General features: G+C 36.4%; 1 protein-coding gene across 5 annotated transcripts in view; it reads right to left on the reverse strand.

Moving 5' to 3' along the window:
- The window catches only part of TFEC (transcription factor EC), a 139580-nt gene that overhangs the window by 18326 nt on the left and 104388 nt on the right, over window positions 1-16866 (reverse strand). For 3 of the 5 annotated variants that reach the window (XM_054056135.1, XM_054056131.1, XM_054056133.1), the window contains 2 exons: window positions 2001-2115; window positions 1076-1132 (listed from right to left, as the gene is read on the reverse strand). In XM_054056135.1, the coding sequence (XP_053912110.1) occupies window positions 1076-1132; window positions 2001-2115 (172 nt within the window). Of the gene's footprint in view, window positions 1-1075; window positions 1133-2000; window positions 2116-14023; window positions 14155-16866 lie in introns of those variants that run through there. The other 2 variants (XM_054056134.1, XM_054056132.1) reach the window with 2 other exon arrangements.

Raw genomic sequence — 16866 nt, forward strand, 5'->3', positions numbered from 1 at the left:
GGAATAGCCAGAGAATAAAGATATAAATAGTGGTTATGAACTAATAACTAATTTAGTTTTAAATTCATAAAATCATAGAATAACTCTGTTCTGAAGGGACTCATAAGGATCATTGTGTCCAACTCCCAAACTCTTTCTGCTAGAAAAAGTGGAAAAGAGAAGTGGAAAATGTAATTTCTTTATTCAACACTTTCCAAGAAGAATTCTTCAGATTTTTTTGTTTCAAATTACTTTTTAAAGGGAAAAAATCCTAACATGATAGGAAATCTTTTTTCAACAATAATTTTTTTTTTCCAGATAAACAAAAATGATGCTTATTTTTATAAGTTTAATATTTAGACATTGCACTATGAATTTCATTATGTTCTAAGCCTAAGCTACAGGAGACTATTCCCCTAGAACTGAAAAGCCTAACATCTGTACATGGTTTCACTGCTCTCTATAAAAGAAACAGAAATGTATCCCACCCTACTGGGAGTGGGGGGCTTGTGTGTCAGACGAGAGTCAAAGCACTGTGAGTGTCACCCAGTCTTGCCCTGATCTCCTTTTGTGCCATTCAATTTCCACAACTTTCAGTGCCTGACTAGTGTTTAGAAATTGCCCAATATCCTCCATAAAAGTTTCTTTCCTTCCCATCACCCATAGATACAGCCTCTCACTTGGGTGCTGCTTCAGTAAGGAAGGTGTGAAGACTGTATTTTCACCATTGTTTTTTTCATCATCTGCCTCCTTTCTCGTATGTTTTGCACTGTAGTTCTTGGAGACGACCTCAAGTATAGTGTGCAGGATACATGTACAACAGTAGAAAATAAACAGTAAAAAAACAGCAGCAGCAGATGATGCAGAAAGAAATTAATTACAATATGCTAAGTATTTTGAAAGACAAAAGTCAAAGACAGAAATTATATTTCAGGGAAGAAAACTGTGTGGTTAGCTCTGTTTTCAGATTGAGTTCAATTTGACTACCCTGGTACAATGCTGATCTAGAAGAGCAGAGAAGTGGTAGTTAATGTACATTATTTCTGCGTTCTCTATACATTTCATTTAATGAGATGAAAGATGAACGTATACTTACTAAGATTGTGGTTATCCTTTTTTTGTCTCTCCTTTGCCATTGCTCGTGTATCTGCTTCTGACAGAAAGTAACATTTATTAAAACAGTCCTTACGTGGCAATTCCAGTACTTCTTTCACCTTTTCAAAATGGCCTCTTGTCAAAAAGAGCAACCATCTAGTCTTTTAACTTCATTACTCTTTTCATTATTAAACAAGATCATAAGCAAATCTATATTCTACCAGTACTAAATTTTTAAGGAAGTCTGGCAGGTTGCTGAAGATTTTTTTTTACTGTAAATTTATTATTTAAGAACATAGAAATGCTATGCAGAGGTAATTTTCTCCAATTTGCTGTATTTTGCAGGAGGATAAAACTTACAATACACTAATGTGAATATGGATTTGTATATCCCATAATGCAAGAGTTAATCAGATTTGCAAGATATTGAACAAACTCACTGTTTCCTCTGAGTGACACTAATAAACTGTACATGGTTGTTAGCATTCTTTGGATTAATTGAATGTAACTTTTAAAGTTGTTAATCCACTAATATAGATTTACCTTGAATAGCCTTATTGTAATTTTTTAAAAGAACCATTTGTTCTACGCTGGAACAAATTTAATGGATGATTATTTATACCATTGATCAGGAGCCAAGCCATGGAAGAACCTGTGTTTCCTAAAATAATTAGTTTTTTTAGGAGGATGATGGTCACAAAAACCAGGGAGCAAACATGGTTTCTGAATTGCTAAAGAGGAGAACAGAAAAAAAAACCCCATTTCTCCTTGGTCCTTGTTATTTTCCTTAAATTAAACTATGACCTGAAAAAATCTCAGTAATTTAAGTAAGGACATCTACTTCATGGGTAAGGTTTATTCAACTGTTAAGAGAAACAGCATAATTTCTGAAATTAAAATATACTAAAATCTCAGAGTTTCTTTACCTGTGAGTTCCCTTTTTACTGGTAGATTAGCTGGGCAAGAAGCATTTGTGAGACCCATATTAGCTGGTGCCATTCCCTGGTCACTGTTATATATATCCAAAATGCTGCCAGATAGCTTGACAGGTAAGGGCAGAAAAGAATAAGAAAAAAAATATTAAAATAAGTTAAACACTTTAAAAAATTAAAAAAAAACCCCAACCCGTAATTCAAAGAGCAAACTTCTTTGAATAAGAGTCTGGCATGCTTTAGAAGGATCCATGTATACGTGTCTAAAGGGAAAGTTTGCCATTGTGTAGTATTACGTAAAATTGAAAGTGAAGGGTCACAGCCTGCCGCTGTTCCATAAGTAGCTTTCAAGGTTCCAGATGCAGAATGATGGCAGGATACGGCCCCCAGTGCCTGGGTCTTAGAAACTTCTATACAGCATTTCCCAGTAACAAGATTACCACAACTGCATTTCAAATCTGAAATAGGTTGAAAGTAAAAATTACCTTTCTGGTTTTGACCTACTCCCCAGTGATTTTTTAACCACATCACTAAACTCTGGATTGATACTTCCTACTGTGCCTGGTTTAGCAGCATAGAGATTCAGTGACCCAGTTATATAGAATACTTAAAATTAGAGTGGACAGAACGTCAAAGAATATGCTTTAAGGAAAGAAGCTGTGCTGTTGTCAGGATAGACCAGATAATATAATGGTTTTAACATGCATAACATATATGACCATGTATACCATAATCCTTATTACTTTACAAAATGTAATATAACATTATTTAAATAAGCCTATAGAATGCCCTTGAAGATTAGTAAGTCTAAAGTGTGTTTCTATGGATTCCAGATAATTACCCAAATATTGCTTTTACTTGAATAATTTTACGTATCTGTAATAACTGCAAAATATGTAAAAGTTCATAAAAGAACAGTCAAGGCTTTGCTCAGTTTTTATGATCTTTTAACCAACCTTTCAGCATTGGTCATTATGGTATATGTATGTTCACATGAAAACAGTGAAAACATAAAAAATGTCCTAAAAGGATTTGCACTTTTCTAAGGTAATAAGGGGAACTTTTTTTTTATTTTATCATGCATACAAAGTTTGTACAGACATTTTTTTTTGTCTTTCAAGGCAAATATACAGCACTTAGACATTGAGTTTCGATCCACCTGGCCAAAAAAATGTAAACGAGAAAAAAGTGGGTGAAAAAAGTGAGGAAAATTGTGAGTAAAACTGCTGACTTGAAAAGAAAATCATTAATAGAACTTAGGAGTTATTTAAGAAAATTGCTTCTCATAGGCAAGAAAACATCTTTTTACAGATCTGTGGACCCACAGATCCTGAAACACCCCAGAGTTTTTCAAGCCGGTCACAAAGGCACCAAACATAGGTCTGCTGGCAACCAACTTTTTTCAGATTCTGATAATTTCTTTTCTTGTGGAGACTCTTACCCGTGAAACTGTCTGAATCACCATCCCTGGAGGTGATTAAAAGATGAGTATATGTGGTGCTTAGAAACATGGCTTAGTGCTGGACTTTGCGAGGTTAGGTTTATGGTTGGACTCAATGCTCTTAAAAGTCTTTTCCAACCTAAATGATTCTATGAGAGACTTTCTCATTGACTTGCTTGGTGTGAATTTGTTCCACAGTAGTGCTTGCTATATTTTTATGGTAAGTTTTATTTTTGAATAAAGGTTTTACTAAATTAGCCAATAACTTCACTAAATTATTTGAGAACCTAGTCTGTACCAAATTCTCCTAGTTTTGCAGCCGAGAATTAAATGAAAAAATTAGCATGCATTTTGAATACACATAAATAACATGCTCATTTTAAAAGTAATCTGTAGAGTTTTATTACCTAGGAGAACAGACAATTCTTAAATACCATTAGAAATCACAACACTAAGTCAGTTTTGAAAATCTCTTTATATATTTGATCTCTCAATGAAAATACTTTTAAAAAGAATGTTTGGAATTCAGTTGAGTATTACTCAAGAACAAGCTATGTTTAATATGCAAGATTTGAACGCTAAGCGCATTCACACATTAAGCACCTTTGTTTCATTCCTGAGTGGTAAACTGACAAGTATTACAGAATTCACTGCAGCTTTAACTTTGCATTTTTTTTTGTTCCAGGGATAGTACAACCATATTACAAGAGTGAACTCATATTAGCTTTAGACAGATATTTAATGACTTTCTATATTCATATAACTGAATTTGGCTTATTGAAGTGATATGAAAACAGAATTTTCATATTTAGTGCTGATATAAAAAATTGAGAGTCAATGTGACTCCTACGTTATTCTAGTGGAGTTTGGATAAGCCTATTATGTGGTTTAGGCTACTGTTTCTGTTAGATACTACAAAAAATAATCACTGAAAATAACATTATCTAATAAATAATCTAAAAAATGAGAAATCTGTATCTAGCATATTTTACATATTGCACATAGCTGCATTTAGGATTTCAATTATTTGCACGAAATTAGTGGTAATCTTTTGAATTTATAACATTATTAATACCATTCATGAAAAAAACAGAATTGTAAACCACAGTTTGTCACAAACATATGAAACGTTCATCTCAAAATATCCTCAAAGTATAGTTATGTGTCTATAGTCTGTTTTCAGAAGTGTTAGATCAAACAACAAGGTACAAATCCAAAAAAAAGTGGCTGGCTTAGCTGGTAATGAAAAAATAATACCAACACACCTGAAAGTTGAGAAGTGTGTGAGGGTTCAAAAGAGTGTGAGCAAATTCAACTTAAAGCCAAAGCTAGACATTTCAGCTGAATTTGATTACACAGTTGATGAAAATACTTCGACCTAACTCAGCTGCCATTGTATGGAGTGATAAGAGTTCATACACCTCCTTCCATCAGCACCACTGCCATCTCATGGAGCCAGGGTTGCAAGCCAGTATCTGTCCATTGTTTATGTCTGGTTGCACGAATGCTTCCTTTAAGCAGTGAAAGGCATGAAATATCTTCCTGAATGTCCCATATCATCTTTGTTTCACACAAATTGTCCCCAGCATTTTTCCCTTCATCATTTTGCAATTTTTATCAGTCATTAGGAAAGCAGAGTCATAACGCAATGTGGAGATGATGAAAATTAAACCCAAAGTCAAGTAATTCATCCACTGATGGCTACAATCCTTTAACCTTACTAATTGGAATGATTCACATATGTGTTAATCACTAAAATGTCAAACCCAACATTCTACCATGCCATTGAAGAGAAACTTTGATCTAATATTAACTGTCCTAAATTATTCTCCAGAATTTGGACATCAGAGAATAACCCTATTCAACAGCGCTGACATAGAGAGCCTACAAAATTCTCACTCATTTACCTATATGAAAGCACTCATTTCTGCACTGCAGAATTCTTCTTTCTGATAGGAACATTCACAGGTGTGACAAATATGATGATTTTTAATAATCCACATATTGGGTACTCTTGGGGAATAGAGAAGGTAGGTTTGACTGTCCTTAAGTCCGTCATTGTCTCAGTCAGTGCACTAGACTGGATAACAGAATAAACAGCTTACCCATCTGGCCATAAAAAGGACACATTCTTCATAAGAAAAGACTTCCCTTCCAGACTTAGATTTGCACTCTCCCTTCAGGATTTGTCTGGGTGATTCTGCTCAGTAGAAAAGCAATTGTACCAATCACACTGTCAACTGCCTCTTTCTTCCTGTGCATTTTGTAGAAGTCTCAGGTACGTTGTAATGGACACTACAATGAGTAAGTGGCTTCTCTGTGGGTAAAGCCACCGGTGATATCCTTTTGACAGTGTCTTATTCTCTGTTAGCCAGCACAGCATTTTCACACTTACAGTGGGGCAAAATGGGCATAAAGCACCAGAAAATTAGACTTCTTGACAGTGGCTGTGTTCCTACAGAATTGGTGACATGTGGAAAAGCCTGCCATGAATAACTCAAAATGTCAGGATTCAGGATCAGAAGAAGAAATAAGAGGTGATTAATCTGACTTGTCTTGGACAATTAGAGTGAACTGAATCACCTCTGTTTCTTCTTATCCAAAGGAAGCCTGGGTTGACTGTTGCAGGCTTTCCACATGTACCTTTCTTTATGAAACCTCCCTGTGCTCCTGATGTGAAATTCCCAAATGAACTCTTATTTCAAAAATCACAGAAAAAAAACCAAAGCAAACCAGATTGGATCTTTCTTGATAAATAATTCCATTTCTGATTATGGGGGAGTTTTAAAGATACAAGGTCAAAAATGTATTAGACTATAGAAACACTCTACCTGAATTTGCGCTGATATCAAGCATGGAAAATCCCAAGAAATTTCCTCACTAATATTACTGAACACCAAGAACAATCTTAAAATAGAAATTGGCCGATTTTTATACAACATGAGGAAAATCACTTTTTTCAACTGTCAAAACAGGATGCCTTTTTAGAAATTGAGACATCTGTGAAATAACTGATTATTAAATTACAAAATTAAAATATATATCACAGAGTATTATAGAAATTGTGTGTCAAAATACATCTAGTTGTTTTGATATGCACTAAAACTCCATACACCATAATGTAATTTATTTCTTACAATGTCACATAACCAGGGAAAGTTTTTGCAACACTGAGGCTTGAAATAGCTTCCAGTTCTACATTACAAGATAAATATATACGTTGACATAATCTTACAAAAATCCAATTCAATCTTACTAAAAGTACAAATCATTTGCAATGGCATAATATATGATACGTGTACAATGATGGTCTTACAATTATATAGCACTGTCAAACCTGATGAATCCCAAAGCATTTTAAAACTGCAGGTGGTTACACTGGGTAAAAAGCATGGTCTTGCTTTCAGTTTAGAGATGTGGAAACACAGACATTTGGGTATGAAAATTCATAAGTCCCAGGAAATAATCTTGCAGGTGTTGTGAGCTGTATTGGTTCACACCTGTGTTGTTCCAAGATGTCCCAGTAAGCCCTATAATTTGCAATATTTCCATTCACAATACACATATTTATGTATGTGTGTCTTAAAATTTAGATGCAAGTGGCTCGTAAAGGGTGAGCCCACACATAGTAAAAACAGCAGTATATAATTAGCCATTTTCCCTGTTTCTAAAATGCAGCCAGCTTTGGATGAAAGATTAACAACTTTAACACAGCAAATGGTTAAGTGGGAATAACCAGTGACAATGTGGTACAGGAAGAGAATAATACCACATCTAATTAAAACTGGAAGGAGAATTAAAGAAAGCAGACTGTAATTAACAAAGTTATCATTTGGCAAGGACACTGGGGTTAACGTTCTTCCTTTTGTATGAAGTGTCATGGGATCTTCAATGCCTGTGTGCAAAGACTGAAACATGAGAATTTCCATTCAGGAGGCTCAGTCCTTAAAGATGCTCAACTTTGAAGCTTACACCAATTATAAAAGCAAACTTCAGCTGAAGTACCTGAGTGAGTGCCTATTTTGAGCTCAGCAGCCCCTTGCAAAAGCCTGTGACCTTGTGCTTGCTGCAAGTGCACAAGACAAGGACTGTAAAGGCCTTATCCAGAAGAGCTCTTTGTTTTAAATACGTGGGTCTGAACTGCCATGCAGGAAGAATTGTAAGGTAAATATTAAGGGTTTGTTACCTGCATGGACGTCTAGCAATAGACAACTGTGATCGCGGTTTGCAGTCTTTAACACCAGGTCATGCTTTTTTTTTTCTGTAGGAAAACATTGCTAAGCCAGGAAAAGCATTGCCTCATTTAAGGGAAATACTGTAGTATTCCAAAGCCCCTAGCATGCAGCTATTGGTAAATACGTAATTTCAAGGAAGACTCAAACCAAAAAGGATTTTCATATCTTCCTGCAACAAATGAGGATTCTTAACATGATAATAAAATATATGAATACAAGTTGTATTCCCACATAGAGTCTAACTCCTATCCCTGCACAGAACAACCCTCAAATTCAAATCATGTGTCTGAGGGCATTGTCCAAATGTTTCTTGAATATTGTCAGGCTTGGATCCATGTCTGCTTCCCTGAAGCAGTTCCAGTGCTCCACTACCCTCTGTGTAAAGAATGTTTTGCTAATATTCACTTTAAACCTCCCCTGTGCATCTTCCTGTCATCCCTCAGGTCCTTTCCTTGGTCATCAGACAGAAGAGATCAGATGAGGCCTGCTTGTCCTCCTTCTCTTGTGAGGAACTGCTATGAGGTCCCCCCTCAGTCTCCTCCAGGCTGAACCAACCAAGTGACTTCAGCCGCTCCTTATATAACTTCCCTCTAAACCCTTCACCAACACTGTGGTCCTTCTCTGGACACTCTCCAATAGCTTGATAACCTTTTTATACTGCAGCACCCAAAACTGCACACACAACTCAAGTTGGGGCTACACCAATGCAGAGTAGAGCAGGACGATCACCCCCCTTGACCAGCTAGCAATGCTGTGCTTGATGAACCCCAGGACATATTTGGCCCTCTTGGTTGCAAAGGCACACTGCTGGCTCATGTTTGACTTGCTATCGACTAGAACCCCCAGATCCCTCTCCACAAGGCTGCCCTCCAGTGTCTCACTTCTCAGTCTATGTGTATATACAGGATTGCCATGTCCCAGATGCAAAATCCAGCACTTACCCGTGTTAAAATTCATGCACTTGGTGATTGTCCAGCTCTCCAATTTGTCTAGATCCCTCTGCAGGGCCTCTTTGCCTTCATGAGTGTAAAAAAATCCCCCCCAAAATGTGTTTGTCTTACAGTAACAGTCAATGTTACACACCTAGAAAACAACAACCCAACCCTCTTCTGAAGTCTGTTAGGTTTTTCTTAATTTAAAAATTCTGTTGAATGTGGTAATGTTCAGTCTGAACTAGAAAGTATTCCCTGGACATTTCTTTCATTTATCATATCATCACGTATCCTTTTCCATTAGTCAATAATACTCTATCTAAAATCAATTAGGTTTCACATCTCCAGTAATTTTATTCGGAGTATATTCCAAATATTGGACGATCACAAATTACTGTTAAAACACTTGTACTTCCATTCCTAGGCAAATTTCTCTATGTGCTCCTTTAACTTATATAGCTCATTGTTTAACATCCCCATGTGATAGTGCGAGTGACCATAGCTCCCTTAAGCTTCTGGTTTGCTGACTTGAACAGGCCATGGTTCTGTAGCCAGACTTCCCACGTCATGATATGTCCTAACAGACCTCTCTACCTTTCCTGCTTTGAATTAATTTTTCTGAAGGGTGGACACCATTATTTGTCTGCAGCATTCTAAAAGTTTTGTACCTCGTGAATTCCACAGTGGATATTTCCTTGTGTCTCTTGGAAATCTCTCTTGTGTTGGATCCTAGAATCATATTTATCTCATTTTTGCAGCCTCATCACTTTGATGGCTTATAGTGATCCTCTGAGCAACTAATGTAACCAGATCTTTCTCTGTCATCTCCAGTTAATGAGCTCTCAGCTTACTGCAGACATTCCTGTTATTAGTATTTAAATGAATGACCTTGCACTCAGTACTATTACATTCCTTCCATTTATACTGTTCTGTCATCACAGTCCTATAATTTTTTCTCTATGATATCCTCATCCTCCTTTGTATTGGCAATACTTTCTTCTTTTCTCAGTAAATTTCAGCAGCATAAATGTATTTTTTGTCCCAAGGTCACTCACGAAAATATTAAATAAACTGAAACTCAGGATTGATTCTTTGAGCACTTCATTAATATCTTCTCTTTTAAAAAAAATCTTTGTCATCTCTTTAACTTGTCCCCTAACCTGAAAAGAATCCTGTTCAGTTACTTTCTATAAATCTGTACTGCATTTTACTAATATGCATTCATAGTAGAAGACTACAATCAACGAAACCTGGATTTGCAGGACTAGCTGGAAAGACAAATTCCAGTAACAAGTTGCTTTCCATACATCCAAAAAGATGACAATAACCATGGGAATGATGGAGGGTATGTACATTTTTAAAGTGCAGACTCCTTACGTGCTTTTCTGGACTGTCCTGACAGGTCAAAAGAATTCATCAGCTGGTCTGCTTTCCCTTGAGGGACCTGGGAACAGGCAATAGGATGGACTGTCCTGTTAGCAAAGGCTTATTTCCACTTACTATTTCTCCCTGGGTCTTATTTCCTCACAGCCAAAATAACAAGCTTAAAGATATGATCAGAAGGGTCAAGATGCCCCCAGAAGATATGTAGTTCAGGACCAGACTGCCTCTAACAGAGGTCTTCATTCTGCCCAGGTCTTAAGAGTCCATGACAAAGAAAGCAAGTGGGAAGCAAGCTGCAGGCATAGTTCTGCTAGCAGAAACTTCCTTTGCTACCCTCTTTTCCAGGACTGCAATAACTGCAGACATGCAACTTATCAAGTGTGTCTACATGTCAGTATTTCCTGCAGTAACAGAAGTATGGTATATATCCAGAGGAGTTGATGTGCAGGAGACACAATTGGTCCTGTCATACATGGTCATATTGCCTGTACTGTACCTACCAAAAGGGTAAACGCAACAGGGAAGCGTTATACATGCCGCTTTACCTTTTACAAGAAGCAACTACGTAGCTTCCTAACCTGAAAGGTTCAGTACTACATCTGCAAGAGAAAATTTCTTTTTGTGCTTAGTAAAAATTAGTAGTTGCATCTAGAACAAAGTGTTCACATGTGAAGTATTAGTACAACACTTTATTCTTTCCTCCTCCGCCCAAATATATCTGACTTAAATCATGTTCTTATGAACCTAATTAATAGCATCACTTCAAAGAACAGTTCTGTAAAATGAGGCTATTTCTTCTTCTTAGTTACAAAAAAAGTTGACATCCATCCATTTCAATGTAGTTCTTCCTTACCCATGTTTCTTAAAAAATCAAAGCAGGGATCTTATATGTTTTACAGATATAGAATATAGATTTTATCCCATATACGCATCCTAAGTGTAGAAATCTATATTTGGAACTGTGTCCAAAGTTAACTTTACATATTAAGTAAAAGTTTGTTCAGTACTTATGTCACTGGGATACAAAACATAAAACCCACATACTTAATTCCTTGTCATACATTTCCTGCTTATTCAGGACAGGCAAAAAAGAATCCTATTTTTCAGTCTTTCAGGCTCAGAGATGAACTTCAAAGTGTGCACTGAATTTGGCCAAATAGTGAATTGATCAATAGGTGTATATTAAACCAGTCATTGTAAACCCATTTTTTAGATAGTAATATCTAGTATACTGGGTGTTACCAGGTTTTGACAAGGTGAAAACTGGGGTAATTCTTGTATCTTCAATGTGCGTTTTAGTAAAATGTTACTTTTCATCTGATTCAAAGGTATCACAGACAGGAGGAATAATCTTGTGGTTCAGTACAAGTCTGGTACTCAGAAGACTCAGAAGACACATTCAACCTCTGGCTTTCTTTTGCAGTTGCTGTAGTACAAAGTTGAACAACATAAGCTGTGATATCTTTTCCCTTTGTATGGATCTATTTACAGTCAACTGTCAAAAAAAGTTGTAGTATACTGTTTTTTAGTCTAGAACAGGAAGATCCCATTCACAGCTGAAAGTTTTAAATCCTTTTGTAATTGTAATACAAAATACTTCTATTTGAAAATAGATGGTCTTTAGTAATACTTAATATCCAAATTTTCCTGTTTCTCTTTTTATTATCTAAAGAGAAGGGCAGAAAAACAAATGCTTCCCTTTTCATACTTGTTTTCCTTTGAACAAATTGTATCTCCTTCTATATTTATCTTTAACATGACTCATAATTATGCACTTCTCAACCAGGGACTTAATGTTCAGATACATTATATTATATATTATATATTATGCATGAAAATGGGTTCATTTTTTATCTTCAAATAATGATCATCAAGCTGGTTCATTATTCATCAGAGAAAAATGAACTTTGTTCATATTCCCAGTTACAATACATTCCTGCCCTGATCATATACATAGAAGTCCATTGTCTAGATAAATGTCTGATCAAATATGACCAAGCAAAGGAATTTTCAGAATTTCTGACTTTTTCAGGAGAGTTCTGTTCTTTCAGTTATTATCTCTTAGTTCTATGCTTTTAGCTGTTCTTGGTTTTCTGCTTACAAAACTAACATAACAGATATGGACCAAAAGTGAAGTGATATTATGATACTGTCATCATACAGCTTGCAGCTGGCAATTAAATGTCACAGAAATCCTGCCCCACTAACCTCAAGGGTCTGAAACCCAAAGATGACAATTAAATGACAGCTCTATTAGCTGTTTCACTAAGATTATTTCACTAGTAACATGAGCTAATACGCTAATTACTGGCTCCATCTAACTACTTCTGTTTCTCTGGCTACCATATGTAAATGAATATACCAAATCGTTCAAATCCTTCCTCTAAAAACAATGAACAAATATCACTACAAAAACATAAGAAAAGTGAAAACCAGATTTTTTTTTTTTCAGGATTAGAATATGGGGCATTTTCTCTTCAATATAGATGCTACCATTTCTATTACCAACATTTGTATTATGCATATTATTTATATATTATATGCTTTATACTATATCCTTTTACGTTTCATATATCATCTAAGTATCTAAATACATTACAGTAAGCTATTTACTGATTTCTGGGAACTAGCGTGTTCAGGTGGATCAATATGTAACTTGCAGTGTTTCATTTTGGTTAGAATTCCTTTCTGTAGTGGCTGATTTTTGATATAGTCACAAATGTTTATTTACAGTGTAAATCTAAATACATAGTTAACTAGTTCATGAACTACTTTACACATATAGTAAGGGTCACAAAAGATCTTGGCTAAGGAGAAGGTACTAAGAAGAGTAGTGGTATCTTTCAGGAGTTTATTTCTCATAATGACCTTCAAGAAATCTTCGTGTTTTCCACAAGTTATCTTTATCTTGCAGTGAGAAGCTTGGCTGTTCCTGGAGAAGAAAATAAGTGGCTGCTGTTGTTGTCTTTGGGCTCACAAGCTTTTTATTCAACCCATGTAAATGCCATTGACAGAAATTCATAAAGTTTAGCTCCAGAACTGATCATAACCTATACTTTAGAGAACCCAAGGAGTTTAATGTAGCCTTCTCTATTATCTGTCATCTACTAAGGAGTTCAGTTCTTGAATTGTATACAGACAACACTAGGAGACATGCAGCAGAGAATGAACATCAGGGCTTTGGGATAAGGCAGAATCTGCTTCATGGCCCCAGGCAGCAGGAGTTTAATTGTGTATCCAGCTGCACAACAGCTTAGAATTAGTGAGAAGTACATATTAGATTGGAAACTTGCCTTATCTATCCTTTTCTCTTACCTCTGTTCAACACGTGTAGAGGTCTGAGATGAATACCATGTTTGTAAGATGTGCAAACAACTGTGTATTTTTTAATAATAATTTCATATATATCTTTCTACCTTTCTGTGAGAGAAAATCAAAGAGGAAATAGGAACTTTTCCTTCATTTCATAATTATGAAAAAAATTACTCCAGTTGCATGAAGCTTGTGTTATCTGGCTCCCTTCAGCCTGGGAGGTCTACTGCCAAAATAGTGATGGGTTATTAGACATTGTGCTGTTATAACGTTTAAGGCATTGCTGCGCTATGTGGGCATTTTGCACCGCATTTGAGTGCTGCAGCTATGTAAAAGTGGACTACAGTTCTTCTCCTCATCTAAAGTATTGTATGCTCTATGCTGTGAAGACCTTTTCCATAGCATGAGGTAAATTGCAAACACTTATAACCAATCTATTTGGAGCTTAAAGTGTGCAAGAGCACTGAACACAACTCACTGAAGCCCAAACTACTATACTGCGTGAAATACTCAAAGCAAACCTTCATTCAGTACCTGTATGACATTTCAAATAGCAGTGGCAATGACAGAAAAAGACACCTCCAGCTGCAGAAAACAGGCCTGAAGAGTTCTCAGCATGTGCATTTCATTGTTAATTCTCTGCAGCTGAAAGGCACAATTTCCTATGTGGCACCTTCATAATATTGAAGAAAAACAAAGAAAATATTTGCTCACCAGTTTTATTTTGGAGTCTTTTATTTCCTCAATAGCTACCGTCAGTTCTTTCTCCTTCATTTTTCTTTTTTCATTAAACTTGGAAACAATACTACAGAGTGCTAGACAGAAGTTTGTATGCTTAGGTGAACTTTGATTCTTCCTTGGACTTTAAGACTAATCTAGTGTAGAATGTGATTGACAAAGCATTTTCATTGATGTCATGCAGCCTTTTCAAGTTACCCAACCTAAGCAAACGAGGCTGTTAATGTTTACTGTGGCTCTTTCTCTAAAATGCTTTTGAGGTTTAGTAGATTTTCAAACCCTATAAAGGTTGCCAAGTGGCATCAGTATTCACTAAATAAAAAATACTAATGATTATGCAGCAGGGGGCTGCCAAGATCAGCAATACTATGTGCAGTTCTAATGGAAACCTGGTTTTACTTAATGATTGAATAATCACAGCAATTATTGAATAAAATACTTTGGAGAATTTCTCAAATTTCTTTTCTTCTGTATGATTTCTGGGAATGGGACAGCCAGCACTTTTTGTAATCTGTCCAGATGGTAACCATCAGTATTTGAAAGATAATTAATACAAATACAAATTATTAATGTCATGACGAGAAACTGTGGCCTCAAAGACCTTGTAACAGCAGAGGGATTTTGCAGACAGATTGCAACGTGCTTTTATCAATAGTATTTCCATAAAATCAAGCATAGAGTTAACAGTTTAAATCAGAACTTGATACCAGTTGTAGTTAACAGAGTCATAGAAATTGAAGATGGAAAACATCGGTCCTGTCCTGTCCTGATCCAACCTCGATTTTTTCCAAATGCTGGTGGAGCTGACCAATTACAAGTGAGCCATAGGAAAACTGAGGATTTTCTCCATAATCTCTTTTCCTACAAGAGTGACAGAAGTAGAGTCAATGGAATTGACTCCAAAGTGGACTGGAAGCAGACTGTAGCTCCCAATCTTAGTGAAGTAGGGTGCTACAAATGTATGAAATAAAGCAATGCGAGTGAAGGAGTGAAACCTCACGGGATCCCTCAAGAGGTGGCGTATTGCAAGGCAACACCTTTGAGCAGCACTCCCTGCACTGCTGCCATTCCTCACACCTGGCTGTCCCACCAGCTTAGTCCTGACACCTAACATCTAGCAAAACCCCTGCCTTTCAGCAAGCCCATGCGCTTTTTGCTTCCCCTTTCTGTTACTGATTCCTCTCTCTCCCACTCTTTACACAGTCAGTTACAGAGGCCCCTTTACAGACAGCCACTTGAGTTCTTGGGGAGAGAGCAAAGCAGATGCGAAAGCTGAGAAGAACCTATCTACATTCATCCTTGTCACAGTGCTGGGCAACGCAGAGCTCCTTAGCATGGAGCTAAGTGGCTGTCTTGGATACAGAGTTCTATGGAGGTGGTCCAGCAAATGAACAAACCGTAACAGGTAGCTCATTCTTTCTTTCTACCCTTCTTCAAAGACAGAAGTACCAGTCAAGCCAGATCAGTGCTGTTCTGTTTCTTCCCACACCACCCACATAGGAGATGACTGGTAATGGGTTCTGTGGGATTTGCTGCCCCTTAGCTATTGCTTCTAATCATAACAAATTATAATAGATTATTATTCAATATAATGATTTAACGTTATGTAAGTATTCTCTGATTATCTAGTAATTAAAGCAAGTTTCAATTCAGATGCGCTACCATTTCATTAAAACAAACAGCAGTATTTATATTTTTTACTTCTTTTCCCAGCACAGAAATAGCACAGACATCCAGCTAGATTCAAAGATGGAATGAAGAAAATTTTTTAGATTCACAGACAGATAAAGTTACCAACAACAGATTCATTGTTTGTGATGGGTCTCAGCCTCTAAGGTGATGTGAACTTCAAAGCATCATTCGACACCATAATGATTTCAGTAAGGAGTTAGTGCTGGAGCTGTCGAAGGAAGTAATGCTGTTTCAAATCTCTAAGTATTTATTTCCTTTAAAGGAAAGAACAATCTTGGAAAATAATTTGCAGATTTTTTTTAAAGGACTTTTTTAACAGCAATTTGTTCCAGCTTTGTCTAGGACTATCCTGAATGAGATTAATTCTTCAGATCATACTTATATTTATCTATATGTAATAACATCTGTGCTTTCTTTTGGCTAGAAGCCATTGCTTTCAGGAAACATCCCTGCTGGTAAGGTCATTCAGGGGAATAACTAAAGAAAATATTTCTTAGGTGTTATGAATAAATCAACATTAAAACGTTTTTTTTTCTTGGCTCTATTTACTACCAGATATGGAAAAAAAATTAATGAAAAGATTTTCTACGGAGAATCTTTCTGTTTTCTCCCAAGCAATCTGAAAAGAACTGCTCCATTTTGTTTAGTTATTCGGTGCCTACTACTCTAGCACCAGCGAGCCCATCTGATTCAACAGATCACTAGTTGAGCCACTGCAGAGTGTTTTATGGCAGCGCTCTAACCCAAGCACTACTCTGTACTAAGTGCTATTCTGCACTAGTCCTTGGCTCTCACCACCAGTCACCTAATTGCTGCAGAGCCTCTCTCCCTGGGCTCCTTCAAGAATGCTTCTGAAAGCTCTTGTTTTCTTCTGCACCAAAGACAACTTTGAATCTTTGGAGATATTCACAAATGAAAAATGAGTTTACATTTGTGCCATCTTCAAGTTTTCTTTATTAAATCCTACCTTCTCCATGGTGATCAAACAATTTTCATGAAGTGATAGTTCATAAGAATAGGCATGATTTGATTTCAGCTATATTTTCTGGACAGAGATATAACTAAGCTTACAAGCTTGCATGGTAATCAAGACTTCTTGCATAAAGGGAAAACCTAGTCTAGTTATA

The sequence above is a fragment of the Cuculus canorus genome, chromosome 1, assembly GCF_017976375.1.
Source record: "Cuculus canorus isolate bCucCan1 chromosome 1, bCucCan1.pri, whole genome shotgun sequence".
NCBI lineage: Eukaryota > Metazoa > Chordata > Aves > Cuculiformes > Cuculidae > Cuculus > Cuculus canorus.